Source organism: Erinaceus europaeus, chromosome 1 (assembly GCF_950295315.1).
Source record: "Erinaceus europaeus chromosome 1, mEriEur2.1, whole genome shotgun sequence".
NCBI lineage: Eukaryota > Metazoa > Chordata > Mammalia > Eulipotyphla > Erinaceidae > Erinaceus > Erinaceus europaeus.
Genome location: NC_080162.1, coordinates 157,714,836 through 157,737,069, shown reverse-complemented (window position 1 = coordinate 157,737,069; position 22,234 = coordinate 157,714,836). Strand labels below are relative to the sequence as shown.

Sequence of the window (22,234 nt, the reverse complement as noted above, 5' to 3'; positions counted from 1 at the left end):
ATGTTACTGTGTAACTGGGTAGTATTTCATGCCATACATATTTTTTATAATCTGTAAAGTTCTTTACTGTTTTTCCTGCCATTTTTTCCTCTCAATAATTCAATGTATGATGTGACTTTCAGTAAGATGGACTTCATTGTATTTAGTTTTTTCTGTCATTGGGAGTAAAAGGAGTGTTGAATTTAAGTTAGCATTTTATAAAAATATAAAGTAATGAAATACATTTTCTCTGAAACTAGTTTTCTAATGAGGTTTTCTCCTTGTAAATATTGAACATACACAGGACCATGTCTGATTTTGCATATCCAAAATAAATGAGTCACTACTTCTGTTGCTAGTCTATTTTAACTTTTTTTTAATACTCATTTTTCCCTTTTGTTGCCCTTGTTGTTTTTCATTATTGTTGTAGTTGTTGTTACTGATGTCATCGTTGTTAGATAGGACAGAGAGAAGGGGAGAGAGAAGGGGAAGACAGAGAGGGGGAGAGAAAGATAGACACCTGCAGACCTGCTTCACCGCTTGTGAAGCGACTCCCCTGTAGGAGGGGAGCCGGGGGCTTGAACCTAGATCCTTATGCCGGTCCTTGCACTTAACCCACTGTGCCACCACCTGACACCTGTCTTTTTTTTTTTTTTTAAGTCTTTACTAGACATTCCCCTTTCTAGGCTTTTTTTTTTTTTTTTTTTTGATAAAAAGACAGGGGTAAAGATACCACAGCACTTAAGCTTTCTCCAGTGGGTGGGTTAGAGCTTTTTCCAGCTCAAACCTGGACCATGCATATGACAAAGCAGTTGAACTGTCCATGTGAGCTACTTTGCCAGCACTCCATCCCTCCCACCTGCCACCCCGACCCTTTTGCTTTTTTGTAATAGAAACACTGCTTAGCTTCTGCTTTTTTTTTGGTGGTGCCTCAGGCATGAAAATCTCTTGCATAACTATTGTACTGTTCCCTGGCTCCCTAGTCCTTACTTTACCTTCTCAACAAATGACCAGACGACCCAGTTGAGTATCTGCATCAAGACTGTGGAGCCATATTTTGGACTACCTTCATCTTTCTTTCTCCAGCTTCTGTGCATATCTGATCAGTTAACAGACAGCAGTGGATTTTGACTGCAGTGGTACCCCAAAAACCAGTACCTCATTTTGCTCCCCTCTTATAGCCACTGTATATGGGCCCCAGAATAGCACTCCACTTCCTGGTGATCTCTCTGCTCTCAGGCTTGTCTCTCTCAGATCTCTCAGCACTGCTGGCAAAAGGGTCTTGCATCTGTGATAGGGACCTGATTACTCATTTCCCTTCTCTAGAGACAGCTTATGTTCTGTTTTAAAGGTCCCACAGGAACTACTACTAAGGACTCTACATTCAAAGGCAGGTGGTCGCCTGCCCTGCAGGATGATGTCCACAGGCCTCAGGCTAGCAGGAGGAGCTAGCCCCACCGGTAGCACATATGCCTGTGCTCTCCCCTCATGGCTAGCACTGCTGCTTAACCCTTAAATAGTGACACTTAGTTTCTGCCCATCATGCCCACAGACATTTTCCTTTTGTTAATTTAGCATCCAAAACTCAAGATTTTTTTTTTTTTAATCTCAAAACTTTTGTGGCTCCAGAGGCTGGGAGATGGTTCACCTGGTAGGGCTCACACTTCCATGGGCAAGGACTTGGGTTCAAGCCCTAGGCCACTGCACGGAACACTTTCACAGGGGAAGCTTTTTTAGTGGTGCAGCTTTGGCTCTTCTCTTTCTGTCCCTGGATCTCTTACCATCTGTTCTTGTTTGTTTGTTTTTGGTATTTTACTTATTTATTTTAATGAGGGAGACTGCATCTCATCTCTGTGTTATGATGGTGCTAGACATAAGCCTGGGCCCTCAGAGCCTCAGGCATGGAAATCTTTTACATAACCATATGCTATCTACCCTCCGCCCCTTCGTTCTCTTTCTTAAAAAAAGAAGAAAGAGTCCACTAGGAACAGAGAATAGTGCAGGTGCTGAGCCCTAGTGACAACCCTCATTGAGGAAACGAAACAAAACCATTTTTGTGACTCCTTAGGTTGGGCTTGCATCCATCCATCTTGTTTTCTTCCCAGATCTGTGCTCTCGCTGTCACTGTCACCACCATGTGGTGCAGAGCAGGGCTGCTGCCTTTACCCTGAGCTGTATGTGAGTGCAGTGACATGCTTTGTTCCTCTTGCTTAGTACCATGTCAGGCACCAGGCTGACACTCTAAAACGTGTCATTGGAGTAAAAATTTTGTTACCTGGCATTGGTAGGCTTGAGTAATGATTTTCTCTTAGATGAATAAATCTCCGACCTGACTCTCCTTTGCAGATTGTGCTATGATGCCTTTACAGAGAACATGGCGGGGGAGACTCAGCTACTTGAGAGGAGAAGGATTTACCACTGTGCCGCATACAACTGTGCAATTGCTCTTATCTGCTGTGTCTTTAACGAACTAAAATTTTACCAAGGCTTTCTCTTTAGTGAAAAGCCAGAAAAGGTAGGTCTGTCATAGCAGGCTTGTAAGAATCAGATTGTAGCAGTTCATGTTGTATTCTACACATTACAATAAGTGTGATTTCATGGATGTGTATGTGTGCTGGGGGCCAGCCCCAGCAGGTTATTAGGGTATCCTGAAGGAGGAAGGGCCTCAGTGAAGAATGAAGAGAGATGAGTGAGTTGATGCTGAATCAAGTTCAGGCAGACATCTCTGTCATACTTAAGCAGAACTTTATTTTTATAGTCTCATAAGGCTAAGATCATTAAAACAAAATCACCAAGGTATAGATTACTAAAACAAAAATCACCAATGCTTTGATTATTAAAACAAAAATCACCAAGTACGAACAGCACAGGTAGGGAACACCTTCTGCTTTGTGGAACATTCACATTCCAGGGTCACTTTTCTCCTAGAGATCACATCACAGTTTTTATGTCTTTTGGTATTCCTGTACCTGTGTGCTAGGCAGATGTCCTATTGATTAAGATTAATATTCTACCTGTATGTTTATGCCATTCTCTTACCCCTGTGCATCGGAAGCCAATGGTTCATAGAAAGTTCAAGCTTGTTATGTTTCTAGGAGCCTTAAGCAAATTGAGCAGCCCATTTTTCATAAAATCTGTTCCATTGTCTGATCAAGGAGTTTTGTTTTGTTCCTTACTGAGAAGGCACCAAGGTGGTGCTGACCTGGCCAGCCTCTCCATAAAGTTAAGCTCTCCAGTTGGAATCCATCTTCTGTGTATGCTCACTGTGTGACCTATGTTCTTGTGTACTATTCCTGCATAAGGAATTGGGAGCATAGTGGTGGGTGGTAGATTAAAAGGCCCATTGTATCTAGGCAGGTACCATAACTTTCCATTTATTATGCTATGTAAGGTGGCCCCTCCACTGTGGGAACCACCAATCTTTCTCTATATTTTAGGGGGAATACTAAAGGAAGTGGTGTAGATGAAGGGGAAAACAATTTTTCCTGTTGGATCCTCCTGAAAAATTCTGCATTACTGATATTGTTTGTTCCATTATGATCAGTCTTACAGAGTGCAGTGCAGGTTTTGTCATTACTTTTGTTATTGGTCAGGCTCTGAGCCTGGCCATAGGTAAATATTATTAAGACCACACAGAGCTGAATCCCAAGCCTTATACATGGCAGAAGGCAAGATGGTTTCAGTTTGGCCTGAAGAGTCCAGCCGTGCTGAACTTCCTGTGAAGCTGGTACCGTGTCAAGCAGCTCACATGGCAGCGCCTACGGCATATGTGTTTTTCTAAGTTGCATGACTTCTCTGTGATTTACTAATTCTGTAGCATCAAAGTTAAGCATTCCTACCCTTCAGCTATTTTTCTATGTCTCTTTGGATTGCAGAACTTGCTTATTTTTGAAAATCTGATAGATGTGAAGCAGTGCTATACATTTCCGGTGGAAATTGAGGTGAGTGAACATTTTTAGTGGTGTTTCTATGTTAAAAAGGTCAGGTGAAATAGCTCACTTATGTAGTGCACTGCATTGCAATGTGTACAGCCCAGGTTTGAGCCCAGTCCCCATCACAGTTTATCTGCCTGCCTATCTATCTATCTATCTATCTATCTATCTATCTATCTCTAAGAGAGTATCAGGTGCAAGGCTAGGTAGTGGTGCATCCTGTAGAGCACACATATTACCATGCACAGTGACCCTAGTTTAAGTCCTCAGGCTCCACCTGTAGGGGAGAAGCTTCATGAGCAGCAAAGCAATAATGCAAGCGTTTTCCCTTCCCTCCCATTCCCTCCTCTCCCCTAACCCCTTCTCTTCCATCAAAAAAAAAAAAAAAAGTAAAAAATGGCCTCAGAGCAATGGGATTGTCATGCAGGCACAGTAAAATTTGTTATTTTTATTGGGGGTGGGGGTGGGAATGCTCTTGACATTAATTTTTATACATACATATTTTAACTTGATAGGACAGAGAGAAATTTAAAGAAAAGTAGGGGAGAGAAAGAGAGAGACCAACCTGCAGCACTCCCTCACAGCTATTGAAGCTTTTTCCCTGCAGGTGGGGACCAGGGTTAAACCTAGGTCCTTGTGCACCGTAATGTGTGCACTTAACTCGGGGCAACTCTGCCGAGCCCCACCATAGTTTATAATGAAAAAATATGTACTTTTCCAAGCCTAAAGAGTAGCTTACCTCATTATATCAAATAAAAATGTTCTGTTTTGGGATAGCAAGGAAAATCTGTAATTGGAGTACATCCTCTGGCAAATATGATCAGCGTGGCTTTTGTTTTGTGTCAAGGTAAGTTTGCTCAGCCAGCCCCAGCAATTGGTGGGAAGGTTGTGGCTGTAGTCTTTCACAGCCTGGGGAAGCTGGACAGAATGCAGAGTTAATACATCTTGGCAGCACTGACCCAGGCCTCCTTCCCCTGCTCAGCTGTGGCCTTGCTGTGTCCTGGTGGGTCACACACTCATGTTCATAGTTCCTACCTTGTGCCCTTTGAAACAAGAGTAGGGACATTCTCCCTAGGAATCTATTCAAAGAACTATAAAATAAACAATAAGTCTTACCAGTTTATGAAGCATTCAGACACTTGTGCTATCTCTTGCTTCTAAACTTTACACCAGCAGCACTATGCAACACTCAGGCTCACTGCTTAAACAGAAATGCTCACTAATGCAGTTAGAATGGTAAGAGCTAAGCACACACTATTCCTGGGGGGTCCTGACGGGAAGTCTGTCAGGTTTTGGTGTGAAAGTGCTCCTTATATCTACTCCCTTGTCTGTATGGATGTTTTAATTATTTTAAATTTGTTTTAATTGTTAGGAGTCTTATTTAAAAATCAGCATTTAGGCAGAGGGTAGATAGCATAATGATTATGCAAACAGACTCTCATGCCTTAGGCTCCAAAGTCCCAGGTTCAATCCCCTGCACCACCATAAGCCAGAGCTGAGCAGTGCTCTGGTTAAAAAAAAAAAAAAAAAAAAAAATCAACATTTATTTATTTGCTCAACAGCTATTGCAGCTCACATAAACATGATTCTAAAATGTTTTTAATTTTTTCTTTGTTTTACATACTAGGTTCCTATGGAAAGAAAGAAAAGATACATTGAAATTAGGAAAGAAGCCAGGGAAGCAACAAATGGGGGTTCAGGTACGATATGTTTGAAATAATATAAACTAATAGCCAGTATCTGCTACATGAACAGAAGATATAATTCTTTAAAAAAGCAAAACAGCAAAATTGAAATTTTTAGCGACAAATGGTAATGTTTATTTCAAATATTTTATTTATGTATTGGATAGAGACAAAGAAATGTAGTTAAATTTTAGCTGCAGAAAAAAATTCCAGGGTCTCTGCTGTGTGGTGCAAGATTGGTTTGATTTCATTGGCTTGTATGTATTATGTCTGGAGCTTACTTAGATATAGTCATAAATCTGTGTTAAAATAGAAGCCTCTTCCTGCCTCATCTCTGCTCCAGACCTCCTCCCTTAGGAAAGAGATGCCCAAGGCCGCTGGCCTGTCCAGCCCTTTCTCACTCCTCTCCAGTATACCAGCACCTTCCCTATTACAAGCTGGGCTCACTTCTACCCCAGAGAATTTGCATAGGATGTTCCTTCTGCCTAGAAGACTCATAGCCCAAATACCAGTATGACTCTTGACATTGTGCCTAAGTTCAACCCAGAAATAGGTTCTCTCTAGAGAATCTTCTAGATGCTCCTTGATTAATTTTTTTCTCCATAACTTTTTTGTCAGCATTTCTTGATATGGGGATAAAATTGGAACCAGCTTTCTATGTTCTCTACATAATTTGAGTTTATTTTTAGTGTTTCACATTTATTCCCACATTATGTTAGATGTGAGAGGCAAGATACAGACACCATCAACATTTTAAATGCAGAAAGTTCTGCTCAACATGTACAGAAATTGAATCCAGTTTAATCTAATTTTGTTTTGTCTTAAACTTCCGTAAGTAAAGATATTTCTTCTTATTTCTTTTTGCTTTGCTAGTCTGGGAGATGAATTGAGAATCACAAAATTGGTGAAAGCCTTATTTTAGAAATCCTTTAATTTTAACATAATTTGAGTTTAGAGGGATGCATTTGTTACTCTGTTTGAATAAATGTTTTCTTCTTATTTATATTTCAGGTGACTCTCATTATATATCTTCCTTGTCGTATCTGGCTGACAGTAGCCTGAGTGAGGAAATGAGTCAGTTTGACTTCTCCACTGGAGTCCAGAGCTATTCATACAGTTCCCAAGATCACAAATCCACCACTGGCCACTTTCAGAGACGGGTAACCACATTTCACATATTAAAGAGTTTGGGGGGGGGTGAGGGTGGGGGAGGGAGTGGATATTGGGGGAGATAGCTCTCACCTGGTGGGACAAACACTTTACTATGCATGAGAACCCAGGTTTGAGACCCTAGAACATAGGAGCTCCATGAGTGGTGGAGCAGTGCTATGGTGTCTCTCCTCTTCTACCAGGTACAGTACACATGTTAGCATGCACAAACGCCCAGGTTTCAAGCCTCTGGTCCCTACTTGCAGAGGGATGCTTTATGAGCAATGAAGCAGTAGTGTAGATACATCTCTTTTTATCTCTCTCCTCTCTGTCTGTCAAAAAAAAGAGGAAAAGGAAAATGGCTTCTAGCAGTGGTGGATTCATCATGCAGGCAGTGAGCCCCAGTGATAAACCTGATAGCAAATAAATATTTTAAGAAAATATATTAAAAGTCTTCCCTTTAAAAACATTTTACTTGGGAGTCTGGTGTTAGCGCAGCAGGTTAAGCACAGGTGGTGCAAAGCACAGGGACTGGCGTAAGGATCCCGGATCGAGCCCCCAGCTCCCCACCTGTAGGGGAGTCGTTTCACAAGCAGCCTGCAGGTGTCTTTGTCTTCCCCATCTCTCTCCATTTCTCTCTGTCCTATCCAACAACGACAACATCAGTAACAACAACAATAGTAACTACAACAATAAAACAAGGGCAACAAAAGGGAATAAATAAATATAAAAAAGAAAAAAAATTTTACTTCGGCCAAGTGGTTAAGAAGACACATTACCATGTTTGAGGACCTGTGTTTGAACTTCCGCTCCCCACCTGCAGGGGGATACTTCATGAGCAGTGAAGCAGGTTTGCAGGTATCTCTTTTTCTCTCCCTCTATATCATCTCTTCCCTTCTCGATTTCTATCTATCCTATCTAATAGAAGTAGAAAGAAAAAAGAAAAAAAGGGTCATCAGGCATGGTGGATTCGTAGTGTAGGCACCAAGTCCTATCGATAACACTGATGGCAATAAAAAAGAAACCATTTTACTGGAACTGGTGAGAGCTCATCCAGGAGCTACTTTGCCATATATGAGGCTCAAGTTTGGGCCTCCAGTATACCACAGGAGTAATCTGTCTCTGTCTGGAAAAAGTTGGTCCAGAATGGTGAATCCTTAGCCACAACAAATTATCATCATCATCTTTATAAATAACAGTGCCTTTTAACATATATTTCAGGTGTCCAAATTAGATATGTTAACCTAGAATGTAAGGAAGATAGGAGTTCTATTTATTTTTTACTCATTTTATAAGAAAATATAACAAGCCTATGTGATACTGCTATCAAATATTTTCCCCTCAAATCAGAATGCCTTGCACACTGAAATTTCAACAGTGCATTTCTTAGATTCTTTTTTTTTTTCTTTCTAGGAACATAAAGACCCCATGATCTCTGACGATATCCTGGAGTTAGAAATGGACGAACTCAATCAACATGAGTGTATGGCGACCATGACCGCCCTCATCAAGCACATGCAGAGAAGTCAGATCCTGCCAAAAGAAGAAGAGGTCATCTCCCTGCTGACCTCACAGTTTCCCCCCTAATAACTAGTCATCAAGTTAAAGAGTTAGGAATTACTGTCAAAAGCTAATCCACACTCCATGTCAGATAGGCATTGTGTTGCTGTTGTTGCTTATGTCTTAACTGTGTTATTGTTCTTTCATGAGATCAGAATAGGGAGCTGTTTTACTGGTTTTGACATTAATCTTGACTGTACTATTTCAGGGTTCAGTGCCAACAAGTCTCCCACCTTGGATGAAATTTCTTCATGATAAACTAGGGAACCCATCCACATCGTTAAATATCCGTCTCTTCTTAGCCAAGCTTATTATTAACACAGAAGAAGTAAGTGATTCATTATTTCTTTCAAATGTTTAAGTATGTGCGCTTAAAAAAAGAATCCCACATTTTGCTGAATAAATTACTCACATTAATCTACTTAATCAGCATTATTTTTGCTTTCTTTTAAAACATATAAGTTAGCTTCTTTGGGTTTAGAAATCAACTTTGTATAAAGTGTGTATGTTGCCAGTTTTCTTTTAAACATTTATTAATGAAATTGAGTGGGGGGGGAGAGACAGAAGGAGAGAGAGAGAGAGAGAGAGAGAGAGAGAGAGAGAGCGCGCCAGAGCACCACTCTGGCACATTCAGTGCTGGGGATTGAGCTCAGGAACTCATGCTTGTGAGTCTAACACTTTATCCACTGCGTTACCTCCCAGGCCACATTTCCTGTGACTGCTAACCTACCTGGTTTATAAAAGAAGCTGGTATAACTGTTGCTATGTGAAAAGTAGCTTACTCTTTTAGATAGTTGCTGTACTGGTCATATAACATTGGTCTACATAATAGCACTGATTTAGGAAGCCCTAAAGTAGATTTTTGAGAAAGTACAGAAGTCCTCATTTAGTGACTGTTTCCATTTTCTGAAACCTGATTGATAAACAAATTTGTCAATTAACAAGGAGCCACCCCTTACCAGCATTTTAAATTTAATGGGTAGGACTGGTAGTCAGCTTGTTAACTAGCTTTAGTTTTATGTCACCATTTTATCATTTATAAAATTTCAAGTATGTGTTCAAATGTTTATTCAGTAGTGTCCTGCAATAAAACATAGAGGAAATAATTCATGCTATGGTGTACACCATAGAGTACAAATACATATGTGGGAAATGTCAGTCTGGTGCACATTAACCAGCTACAGACACAAGACTGAAACTGAAATAGGTGATGGAAATGTGATGCTTGAGAGAATTGGGTGGTAGCTCAGCGGGTTAAGTGCACGTGGTACAAAGTGCAAGGACTGGCATAAGGATCCAGGTTCGAGCCCCTGGCTCCCCACCTGCAGGGGAGTCGCTTCACAAGCAGTGAAGCAGATCTGCAGGTATCTGTCTTTCTCTCCTCCTCTCTGTCTTCCCCTCCTCTCTCCATTTCTCTCTGTCCTATCCAATAATGACGACATCAATAACAACAATAATAACTACAGCAATAGAACAACAAGGGCAACAAAAGGGAAAATAAATAAATAAATATTTTAAAAAATACACAAAAAACAATGTGATGCTTGATGCTGAGCCTCCAAGCTGCCATTCTCCATGAGTAGAGTTCTCAGCCATCACAATCCATACTGCCTGGTCAGAGAGCTGATCCTAAGTTGGTTGGTTTCTTCTGAGAGTTTTGTGGGAAAATCTGTTGTGGGCCCTTTTCCCAGCTGCTAGAAGCCTGAGACATTTCTTGGCTGGTGGACTGTTCTCCCTAAATCTTCACAGTTCTTTCCTCTGTATCTGTCTTGGTATGTATAAATGCCCTCTTGTAATGAGGGTACTGTCATTGTCTTAGAACCCATTCTAGTGACCTCTCAGTAACCAGCAGAGGCCACATTTTTAAATGTGGTCATACCCACAGGTACGTCCATATTAATGTCTTTTTTAAAAAAGCCAGAACATTTATAAACAGTGAGAAGGTCAATAGTAAATTTGTTTTTATTGAACCATGGTTTTAGGAGTCCACAAGGAGAGAACTCGGTAGAGCAGCTAACCCGTTTAAGCAGGGTAGTTGCTGGAATTTACACTAGTTTGAGATTTAAGTCAATTCATATAATAAAATTCTAGCTGATGGGGGGGTATGTTTCTAGATAAGCACTTTAGTTATTCAAAAATCATTCTTTGATATTTGGCTTCTGAATTCCCTTCCAGGTCTTTCGCCCCTATGCGAAGTACTGGCTCAGCCCCTTGCTGCAGTTGGTGGTTTCAGAAAACAACGGGGGAGAAGGAATCCACTACATGGTGGTTGAGCTAGTGGTCACTGTCCTTTCGTGGACAGCAGTGGCTACTCCTGTGGTAAGGCTGGGCCTGTCTTTTATTTCATTTGCTGCTATCCTAAGTAGAGAAACTAACAGGTAATTCCACCTCCTCTTAATGACCAAGAATCATCTTTTCTAGCAGTCTTTTTTTTTTTCTTTGCCTCCAGGGTTATTGCTGAGGCTCAGTGCCTGCACCATAAATCCACTGCTCTTGGAGGCCATTTTTTTCCCTTTTATCGCCCTTGTTGTTTTATTGTTGTTGTGGTTATTATTATTGCTGTCATTGATGTTGGATAGGACAGAAAGAAATGGAGAGAGAAGGGGAAGACAGGGAGAAAAAGATAGACACCTGCAGACCTGCTTCACTGCTTGTGAAGTGACCCCCTGCAGGTGGGGAGCCATAGCTCAAACCAGGATCCTTAAGCCATTCCTTGTGCTTGGCACCATGTGTGCTTAACCTGCTGCGCTGCCTACCGCCCAGCCCCCTAGTGGTCATATTTTATAGCTGTTGTGCCACATTACTAAATGATCTCATATTGCTTTCATTTTTTTTTTTAATATTTTTAAAATTAAAATTTTTTTTTCCCTTTTGTTGCCCTTGCTGTTTTTCATTGTTGCTGTAGTCATTCTCTTTTCTTTTGTCTGATTTTGGTAATTCCTCTGACTTAATTTTTTTTTCTTCATGAGAGAGAGAAAAAAAACACCAGAGAATAACTGAGGCACATATGATGCTGAGGGCCTCATGCTTGTGAGTCTAATACTCTGTCCACTGTTTCACCTCCAGGGCTGCTGACCTTTTATGTTTAAATACTGAGTGTTCTTTGCTTTGTTGCTTGTTTTTGCTTTCTAGGAATTGAGAGGCCAGTTTTATTAACATTGTACATAAAACTAATGTCCGTAGACTCTGGATGTTAGGTTCTAGAAACTCCTGTCACTAAAATCTCTGTATTTGGGGTGTTTTGGCAGCTTGTCTACTTCTGGACTATTGCCTTTGATCCAGAATGGTGTAGTGCATGCGAGCAGATGAATGACACTGGCATGCTAAGCAAGCTTGTGTCATCTGCCAGCAGAGATCTGTGTGTGTTGGATCTTTCTCACTTGGTCACAAAGATTAGTGCTAATTCTGGATAAGTTTCATGTAAAAATATCCCAGGGACAGTTCTTACGAAACATGGTAGATACATATACAACTTTTGCACATGTCTGTATCTTTATCAGTAAACCACATTTGGGTCCCAAAGCTTTAGTGCAATAGAAAAAAAAAAGAATGTACATTCTGCTTAGCAGCAGGGAAAAATTAAGACTGACATAGCAACCATGGGAAGAGATTGTTTCAGATGTCGGGAGCATAAATGAGCTTGAGAACTAAACTGCTAAGAGTAGAAACTGCTAATAGTGGATTAAAGCAGTGGTGAGCTGAAGTGAGAGTCAGCAGGGAGATTCTCCATCCCTCATCTCACATCATCAGCAGGAAGTGCCGGGCCTTCTGTTCCCCCATGGACCCACAAACAGATAAGGCTCAGGTGGATATGCACAGATTGCAAGGGGCTTCTCGCTATTGACGGTGCCCCGAATTAAAGACGTCAGCAGTTCTATGGGATCCCAGAGATAGGAAATGTGTGAGGGAGAAAGGCTGAAAGTCAAGACAGACTGGATACTGACACAGTGTGGGAAGAAAGGTCTTCAGTGTCCCCTTACCTTCCCTGGTAAGGGAAGGGGGCTCTAGCAGAGATACCTATTATGCATAGTAGCCTCGGAAAAAAATAAAATAAAAATAATAGACGAAGGCTCTTTAGTGAGAGATTTACACATGAAAACACAACCAGTATAGACACCTGAGTCTGGAACTGCATCTTTGAGGCTGCTGGTCATTGACTGAACCTAGCTATCTTGGGAAGAGCAGCTCCTGGTGAGACCTGCCAGGTAAAAAATCATCTGTGATACGAAATCACACCTGAGTTTGTACCCAGGAATGGAACTCCTCAGTAGGGTACCAGATTTCATTGCTTAGTGTGCTTGTGAGTGGAACAGTGAATACCATTCCAGAACTGAATACTCCAGACTAATACTGAATTTCTGTGTCTTGTTTTTAGGGGATCCCTAAAGATGAAGTGCTAGCAAACCGGTTGCTTCATTTCCTCATGAAACATGTTTTTCATCAGAAAAGAGCTGTGTTTAGACACAACCTAGAGATCATAAAAACTCTCGTGGAATGCTGGAAGGATTGCTTATCTGTCCCTTACAGGTACAAATTGGCTGATTTGTGCATTGTTGTTTAGCAGTACTTCATATGTGGCACCTTGTTATTCTCTCTCTCTCTGTGTTTGTTGATTTAATAGATCAAGAAGATAGTAGGATAAGAGGGGTACAATTCTACATAATTTCCACCACCAGAGTTCCATATCCCATTCCCTCCATTGAAAGCTTTCCTATTCTTCCTCTGAGAGTATAGACCTAGGATTGTTACTGAGTGCAGAAGGTGGGAGGTCTGGCTTCTGTAATTGCTTTTCTGCAGGACATGAGCACTGGCAGGTTGATCCATACTCCCAGCCTGTGTGTCTCTTTCCATAGTGGGACAGGGATTTGGAGAGGAGGGGGTCCAGGACACATTGGTGAGGTTGTCTGCCCAGGGAAGTCAGGTTGCTATCGTGGTAGCTTCTGTAACTTGGTGGCTGAAAAGCATTAAGATATAAAGCAGAACAAATTGTTTAATAATCAGTAACTAAAGATAAGAATCTAGCAGATGAGATTTGGAGTTTTTGTTTGGGAAGAAGCTAGGAAATCTATTTTAGGTATATTTCAAGGGGCCTATAACTTTACTAGTTTATGCCTTAGCCTGACAGCCAACATGCAGGTGGGCTAAAGGTATTGTCTGGGGAGATGATGTCATAGTTGGAGATAGGACTAGAAAGCTGATTTAGGGGAATGTGGGCGGTAGCGCAGTAGGTTAAGTGCACGTGGCACGAAGTGCAAGGACTGGTGTAAGGATCCCGGTACAAGCCCCTGGCTCCCCACCTGCAGGGGTGTCGCTTCACAGGCGGTAAAGTAGGTCTGCAGGTGTCTGTCTTTCTCTCCCCATCTCTGGCTTCCTCCCTCACTCCATTTCTCTCTGTCCTATCCAACAACAGCAACAACAATAAAAATACAAGGGCAAGAAAAGAGAATAAAAAAAAAAAAAGCTGGATCAGAGAAGAGAGTACCTCCCAAGTATGGAAAAAGTATATAAATACCATTAACTATAGACCCCATCAATCTGATATATGGGACCTATGTCTTCATACTCAGCACAGCAGCCTGTGTAACCTCTGTATTCCTATAGGTTTGAGCTTACATTCCATGGTCATAGCCAGGAACATTGTAGGCTACACTCATTTCAGGACCAGTCTTCCTCGAGTGGCAGAGTATGTTGACCCCACCTCCCTTTCGAGGGTGGGGCAGTTTCTACAATTATTCTACATTTGAGCATAAGGTCCTTTAGAGGCCCGCAAGAGGGCTTGTGATGTTCCTGATGGAGATGGCCAGTGATGGTGGAGAGAGGGGTCTGTTAGACATCTAGGTCCATCATAGCTACATGGGAATCCCAGGATTCTATGACTAGAACAGCACCTTGTTAAAAGTAATTGGTAATTGAACTTCAGTTGCTTGAAATAATAGTAGGAATATAATTTGAAATTGAATCCATTAACAAAGTAGAGTGTTGCCACGGAAAACAACATAGCCTCCAAAGGTTGACATCAAGGGCATCTTTCAGCAGGTCGTGGCCTCTAGGTGACCTTGCACCTCCTTTTGGTGTGTGGAAGGCGTGTTTGTTTATTTAATTTTGCTGCCAGTGATTTCATTGGTGGTTTTGTGCCTGAATGATTCTACTGTTCCTGTTGAACATTTACTTTTTTAAAATTATATTTATTTATTTGTTGGATATGCCCAGCCAGAAATCGAGAGGGAAGAGGAGATAGGGAGAGAGACACCTGCAGCCCTGCTTCACCACTCATGGGGACCAGGGACCTGAAGCCAGGACCTTGTGCACTACAATGTGTGCACTTAACCAGGTGTGCCACCACCTTGCCCTTACTTTTTCTTTTTACAGAGTGAGAGACAGAGAGAGAGGAGGATGGAGCAGAGAGAGACCATAGTCCTGCTTTACCACTCCTAAAGCTTTCTTTTTGCATGGTGCAACTATGTGGCGGCTGGAGATTCAAACTTGTGTTCTCATGCATGATAAGTGTACACTCTACCTGGTTAACTATCTCACAATCACCTCGATTCAATAGCCTAAAGCACACTAAACACTTAGCAAAGACTTTACCAAAGGAGAATTTGGATTTTTTTAAAAAAAACATGAACTGCCTGTGTTCCAGAGCTCTAGCAACCTGGATGTAACTGAAGTTATTAGCAGAATGGTGTTAGAGATAGGAAAGAGAACATTGTTACTGGCTTTTTTTTTCTTTGTTTATGAAAAATAGAGGAGGCGAGGGGGGGGAACTAGAGCATTATTCTGGACTTCCTCCTCATTTCATCCTTGAGAGCCCAGTACCCTACCCTACTGTGCTACCATCCTGGCTGTGAAATGGCTTTCCTTTATCTGGGAAATTATTCATAGTCTTTCTGCTCCTTATTTTATTCTGTGGTAATACTATCTTTTTTTTTTCTTTACCTACATTTCAGGTTAATATTTGAAAAGTTTGCCAGCAAAGATACTAATTCTAAAGATAATTCAGTAGGAATTCAATTACTGGGGATTATAATGGCCAATAATTTGCCTCCCTATGATCCAAAGTGCGGCATAGAAAGTGCAAAGTAAGTATGCGTATGTTTCCTATGATTCTACTTTCGCTTTAAGTACACTTAATTTAGATCAGTAGACTGGAGCACAGTTTCATTTTGGTGAAGTAAGGACCACAACACAGGCTCAGTTTAGATCATTGTCCACATTTAGATAATGGAGTTTAAAGGTCATTTGGTAGATGTGTGCTAATGAGTTTAATGAGAATGTTACTTTTAAAAATATATATATTTGTTTTATTTATTTATTCCCTTGTTGCCCTTGTTTTATTGTTGTAGTTATTGTTGTCGTTGTTGGATAGGACAGAGAGAAATGGAGAGAGGAGGGGAAAGACAGAAAGGGGGAGAGAAAGATGGACACCTGCAGACCTGCTCACCACTTGTGAAGCAACTCCCCTGCAGGTGGGGAGCCGGGGGCTCGAACTGGGATCCTTACTCTGGTCCTTGTGCTTTGTGCCATCTGCATTTAACCCGCTGCACTACCGCCCAACTCCCAAGAATGGTACTTTTTTTAATAGCATGATTTTTACTATTTTTTTAACATACACTGTTGGTATGCTTCTAAAAACCCCTTCTGTTTCATTAGTTTAATCCCCCCTGCTTAACACTATTCTATTTTACATAACCACTTCATTCTATTTACAAAACCGCTGTTAACAAGCACCACCCTCCCTCCAGGGCATTGGTGGTTCAGTGGTAGGATTCTTGCCTGCTCCGCCCCCTCTCCTTGTCATACCCTGATTTTCACCAGTCACTTTTCTCTCCACCCTCTCTGCATTGCATCCTGTTCCCACCCTACTGGGCTAGTATATTTATAAGGACAAGATTGTTTGTAGTTTTGAGTTTAGCTTAGCTTGGTATAGTTTGCGCTGCGTCCTGCTTGAATAAAGAGATACTGCGTACAGTTCAACCATGAGTCCCTGGTCGCCTGTTACCCGCCCGTGAAGCCAGCCCGGCAAAAACAACAATACACTTTGGCAGATAAAATGTGTTAGATACTATCTCTTTTCTTTTCTGGACTGACCTCAACATTTATCCCTGAAAGCAACACTATTCATCACAGGCTCTTTTATTGGTGTTTCCCCTGTCCCGTCCCTCATGCTGCCTTGGCCCCATTGCTTTCTGACAGCAGCAGATGGGCTGCTCCCCAGGACCCCTATCCCTACCCCTCACTGGCAGGGCTGAAGGAGCATGGGCTTAGGAAGTAATTTTTTTCTCTCATTTTTTTTTGTTTTGTTGTTGATTAATAGTAGGTTACAAGACTATAAGATTACAGTGTATAGTTTCACCCCACACACACCACCATAGTTCTCACAAGTCTTAGAAAGTTTTTTTTTTTTAAGTTCATGTGTATCTGATCTCTAGACTCCACTATGAGTGAAACCACCTAGTTGTCTTTTATCTCTTATTTCACTAAACATGATCACCTCCGGTTCCATCCTTTTTGTCCCAAAAGACAAATAAAATAATACCTTTTGGTTGTTGGGTGGTAGCCCAGCAGGCTAAGCGCATATGGCTCGAAGCACAAGGACCAGCCTAAGGATCCTGGTTTGAGCCCCAAGCTCCCCACCTGCAGGGGAGCCGCTTCACAGGCGGTGAAGCAGGTCTGCAGATGTCTGTCTTTCTCTCCCTCTCTCTGTCTTCCCCTCCTCTCTCTATTTCTCTCTGTCCTATCCAACAAGAATGACAGCAGTAACAACAACAAATAATAACAAGGACGATAAACAAGGGCAACAAAAGGGAAAAATAAAAAATAATAAAGAAATAATCTTTTTTATTACAGAGTAGTATTCCATGGAATGAATATATATATATATATATATATCCCATAACTTATTTAGTCATTTAGCCGGTCATATGTTGATGGGTATTTAGGCTGCCTCCACTCTTTGGCTGTGACCATAAGGATGCATATGTCCTTTTGAACTGGTGTTTTTATGTCCTTTGGGTAAATGCCTAGAAGTGGGTCGTAATGTACTTCCATATGTATTTGTTCAAGGACTCTACACAGTCTTAAAAAAGGGGCTGCACCAGTTTGCATCTACCAGCAGTATTGGCAGAATTAGGAAGATGCGTAGGGGTAGATAGCATGATGGTTATGTGAAGAGACTCTTATGCCTGAGGCTCCAAAGTCGAAGGCTCAAACCCCCCACCCCCCTGCTCCACCATAAGCCAGAGCTGAGCAGTGCTCTGGACAAAAAAAAAAAAAAAAGAATTAGGAATATAAGTTTTTAATACCACAAATGGGAATGCCACTGTTCCACTAACAGGGATTTCTGAAATATCAGTGTTCATATCCTGACTGCTATATACATTTCGCCACATCCATTCCAAGCTTTTTCCAGGCCTCTAGGATCCTGTGTCTCACTCTGTCTAGTTGGTCTTCCTGGGTTAGTCTTCCCATCACCAGATAAACCATCACTTGCTGTCATACATAGACATATGGCTTGACACAGATTCAACATAACATATCAGTTCACTTTTAGGCAGACTCTAAGCTTTTTCAGATAGAACAAGACACAGACAAAAAAAGAGAGGGAGAGGGAGAGAGAATGAGAAGCTTCATCTCCAAAACTTTTTCCCATGCAGTGGGACGCTGGTGCTTGAACCTGGATCATGCACATGACACAGCAGCACACTGTCCAAGTGAGCTGCTTGCCAAGCTAGATTCCTTATTTGTGCTGCTCTCTCCAGTGAGAGCCTCACAGAGACACCAAGGTCAGCGGTGCCTGTCCGAGGATTCTAGGAGTACTGCCCTTGTGTCCACACTCATCACATACTGTCCTCTCATCACAGAAGACACTTTACAAAGGAGCCAATAAATCAGAAACTTGAAGTAGCTTCCTCCACCCTTCACTTTATTTATTTATTTATTTATTTATTTATTTATTTATTTATTTTGCCTTCAGGGCTATTGCTGGGGCTTGGTGCCTGAATCCACTGCTCCTGGAGGCTATTTTTTCCCTTTTGCTGCCCTTGTTGTATGTATATCATTGTTGTTGTTATTATTATTATTGCTGTTGCTATTGGATAGGACAGAGAGAAGAGGGGAAGACAGAGGGTGAGAGAAAGACACCTGCAGAACTGTTTTGCCACTTGTAAAGCAACTGCCCCCTGCAGGTGGGGAGGTTGGGGCTTTATCCGGGATCCCTATGCCAATCCTTGTTTTGTGCCATGTTCGCGTAACCCGGTGTATTACTGCCCGGCCCTTCACTACTTTTTTTAAGTCACCTAGCACTGTTTTGCTTTGACTTCTACAGGTCCTGTGAGATTGATGGTGGACTTTTCTGCCTTCCTGCCTACATCTCTCTGAGCCATATAAATAGAGTTTCCAGGGGTTGGGCAGTAGCACAGTGGGTTAAGCACACATGGTACAAAGTGCAAGGACCAGCGTGAGGATCCCGGTTGGAGCCCCGGCTCCCCACCTGCAGGGGAGTTGCCTCACAGGTGGTGAAGCAAATCTGCAGGTGTCTATCTTTCTCTCCCCCTCTGTCTTCCCCTCCTCTCTCCATTTCTCTCTGTCCTATCCAACAACAATGACATCAATAACAACAATAATAACCGCGACAATGATAAAAAAAAAAGGGCAATAAAGGGGGAAAAATAGCCTCCAGGAACAGTGGGTTCGTGGTGCAGGCACCGAGCCCCAGCAATAACCCTGGAGGAAAAATAAACAAATAAAATAAATAAATAAATAAATAAATAAATAAAGCTTCCTCAATGTTGTCACATGGATCATGAGTTAGGTTTTCCCTTTTCTCCACTGATGTTATTCACACGGCTAGAGGAGTAAAACCGTTTTCTTTGTATGTCAACAGAATGGATTATCTTATGCATATTTATTTCCTGTATTTGTTGTAGATACTTTCAAACTTTGGTTAATAATATGTCTTTTGTAAAATACAAAGAAGTATATGCAGCGGCTGCAGAAGTGCTGGGACTTATTCTTCGATATGTTACTGAGAAAGAGCATGTAAGTGTTGGGCAAGTTAAAATAAATGCTCCTTTTTCAATTTTGATTTAAAATGACACTTGGTATGTCATGTCCTCTGTGCTGTAAGAAACCACAGCAAGCATTCTGCATTTATTAACACTTTACTCTGTAGTGCTCAGATTTTTTGAAGGACATGATTTTTTTTCTCAAATCAAATTATTGATCAAATATTGAATTACTGTTGTTGTCACAGGTGTGCCTTCCATCATCTCCTCCAAATAGGTGTCAGTGCGGCTGACCTGCCTCCAAAATGCTGTGTCTTCACCACAGGGCACCGCGCTCCAGCCCTCCTCTCACACCCAGTCTTCACACCCCCTTTTAATCCTTGGATCTGCTGACACAGACCACAAAGCCTTGATGTTTCCTCTTGTATTTTTCTTTGTTTCTTTTTATTTTTATTATCTATATTTATTTATTGGATAGAGATAGCCAATAATTGAGAGGAAGGGGGAAGTAGAGAGGGAGAGAAACAGAGAGACACCTATAGCACTGTTTCACCGCTTGTGAAGCTTTCCCCCTGCGGATGGGAATTGATTGGTGTGTGATTGATGGTGGGCTTTTCTGCCTTCCTGCCTACATCTCCCTGACTGAATTGGGGACACCCACAGGAACACTGAGCCCCTTCCTGGTTTCTCCTCACTTGTCAAGATAAAACCATTTATAGTACTTTATAAGTTTCCACTGTGCTGTATTTGAAAAGAAACATAACTTTTCAGATGCTGGAGGAATCCCTGTGTGAACTGATAGTCAAAGAGTTGAAACAACATCAGAAGACAATGGAGGACAAATTCATCGTTTGCTTGAACAAAGTGGTGAAGAACTTCCCTCCCCTGGCCGACAGGTACAGTGTTGGTCATGGAGAGGGGCCCGTGGCAGGGCAGCATCTGTGGGACTGTGGCTGCCATTCCACTCACCGGCTGTGTCTGCTGATAGGTTTATGAACACCATCTTCTACCTGCTGCCCAAATTTCATGGCGTGATGAAGACTCTCTGTCTAGAGGTGGTCCTGTGTCGAGCAGAGGAAATAGGAGATCTGTACCTGCAGCTGAAGAGCAAGGACTTCGTCCAAGTCATGAGGCACAGGTGAGTGGGTATCAGTGCCCTAACTGCCTCCTTCAGCTCAGAAGGAACGTGCAGGTCTTCCAGAAGCATATATTTAGTTTGAATATGAGAAGAAAGGCTGTAGGCCTGGCCCTCCTGCCTCCTCCACCACAGAGAGACCACATCTCAAGATTGTCTAAGTGCTTCATATATAAAAGGCATACTTTTGAATTGTCTACCTGTCTTGCCACGTAAGAGACCTGTTTGTTTAATTGTCCATTTTATTTTGAAAATTAGAATATGTTGCTAAAGTAATTGTTAAATGAGACTGCTATCACTCTTTTGTCACAGTTTTACCTTTCCACACTTCTCCAGTCTTATCAGGACATATAGTGTGTTGTTTTTTTTTTAACATGGTAATAGGTGATTGATAAATGTGTAACAAAACATTCAATAACAAAAACATAGATTGTGATCCAGTATCTTTCATTAAACATGTACCAAATGTCTACTGTGTCTAAGGCATTGAACAGGGTACCTTAAGGAAGAAAAGATATACAAAATAAGGAAATAACTTGTGTATCTTACTTAGACCCTTCATATATTATATGCCAGTGATCTGATTAACACTTGAAATCATTTTTTTTTTTACACCATGAAGTCCTTTGTTATTTTATTTTGCCTGGCATTGTCAGTTTTGGTTGAACCTATTAGACTTCTAATTTGGAGTAATGTTCTACTTAGGGGAAAGTTTAAAAGTAGTACATAAAGTCGTCATATACTTTATTCCATTTTACTATCTAACATCATCTTGATAACTTTCTAAATTAAGTTTAGTACAATGCTGTCAACTAAATTGGACCCGATATGTCCTTTTCTTATTCCAGGATTCAGTCCAGGACAACATATTGAATTATTTATTTCTTTTTATTAATCTAGCCCTGGATGATAATGTTAAGGATGGTAACTTATATTTAAGTATAGTTATATCTGTTACAAGAAGCTTTGAAAATATGAAACAGTACAAAGAAAAAAATGTGTCTTATCCGAAAGTGTAGTAATAAAAGTTGCTGAATTCCTATTCTTTTAATTTTTTTTTTTTTTTTTTGTAGAGATGATGAAAGACAAAAAGTGTGTTTGGACATAGTTTATAAGATGATGGCAAAATTGAAACCAGTAGAACTCCGTGAACTCCTGACTCCTGTTACAGAGTTCATTTCTCACCCCTCTCCAGTGTGCAGGGAGCAGATGTATAATATCCTGATGTGGATTTACGACAATTACCGGTAAGCTCCACACTGACCTTTTTTTCTTTTCTTTTTTCTTTTCCTCTTTTTAGATTAACAACGAAGAAAGCGTGCAAGAGCATCCCGCTGGTGAATGCAATGCCAAGGTTCAAACTCAGGGCTCCATACTTGTTATCTTTTTAGGTAGAGGCAGAGAGACAGAGAGAGAATGAGTAAAAGAGACCACACACCAAAATATCCTGGGGGGGGGGAAGGGGCGGAGGTGCTGAGGACTTGAACCTGAGTCATGCATATGGCCAAGCCGCACACTAGCCAAGTGAGCTGACTTGCCAATCCTGCAGCAACCATTTTTCATGTGGCACCAGGTGGTAAATTCAGGGCTTCATGCATATGCAGTACCTTGGAACGGCCTTTGAACCCAGTTCCTTCATATGGAGAGTGAGAAGAGAAATACCATAGCACTGCACCACCATCCATGATGCTCCCATGTGATGCCAAAGCTTGACCACAGAGCCCTGTAGATGCCTAAATCGTGTGCTTTATCAGATGAGCAATCTTCCTGCCTCTATACTTAAACTACTTT

At 41.4% G+C, this 22,234-nt stretch overlaps 1 protein-coding gene across 1 annotated transcript in view; it reads left to right on the top strand.

Annotated features, from left to right (window-relative positions):
• LOC103122411 (protein kinase, DNA-activated, catalytic subunit) overlaps positions 1–22,234 on the top strand; it is a 94,175-nt gene that overhangs the window by 8,617 nt on the left and 63,324 nt on the right. The window contains exons 5-17 of the mRNA XM_060202189.1: positions 2,326–2,494; positions 3,855–3,920; positions 5,539–5,611; positions 6,608–6,756; positions 8,159–8,296; positions 8,514–8,633; positions 10,481–10,624; positions 12,681–12,832; positions 15,253–15,384; positions 19,231–19,342; positions 20,080–20,204; positions 20,297–20,446; positions 21,517–21,690. Coding sequence (XP_060058172.1) covers positions 2,326–2,494; positions 3,855–3,920; positions 5,539–5,611; positions 6,608–6,756; positions 8,159–8,296; positions 8,514–8,633; positions 10,481–10,624; positions 12,681–12,832; positions 15,253–15,384; positions 19,231–19,342; positions 20,080–20,204; positions 20,297–20,446; positions 21,517–21,690 — 1,704 coding nt within the window. The remainder of the gene's footprint in view (positions 1–2,325; positions 2,495–3,854; positions 3,921–5,538; positions 5,612–6,607; positions 6,757–8,158; positions 8,297–8,513; positions 8,634–10,480; positions 10,625–12,680; positions 12,833–15,252; positions 15,385–19,230; positions 19,343–20,079; positions 20,205–20,296; positions 20,447–21,516; positions 21,691–22,234) is intronic.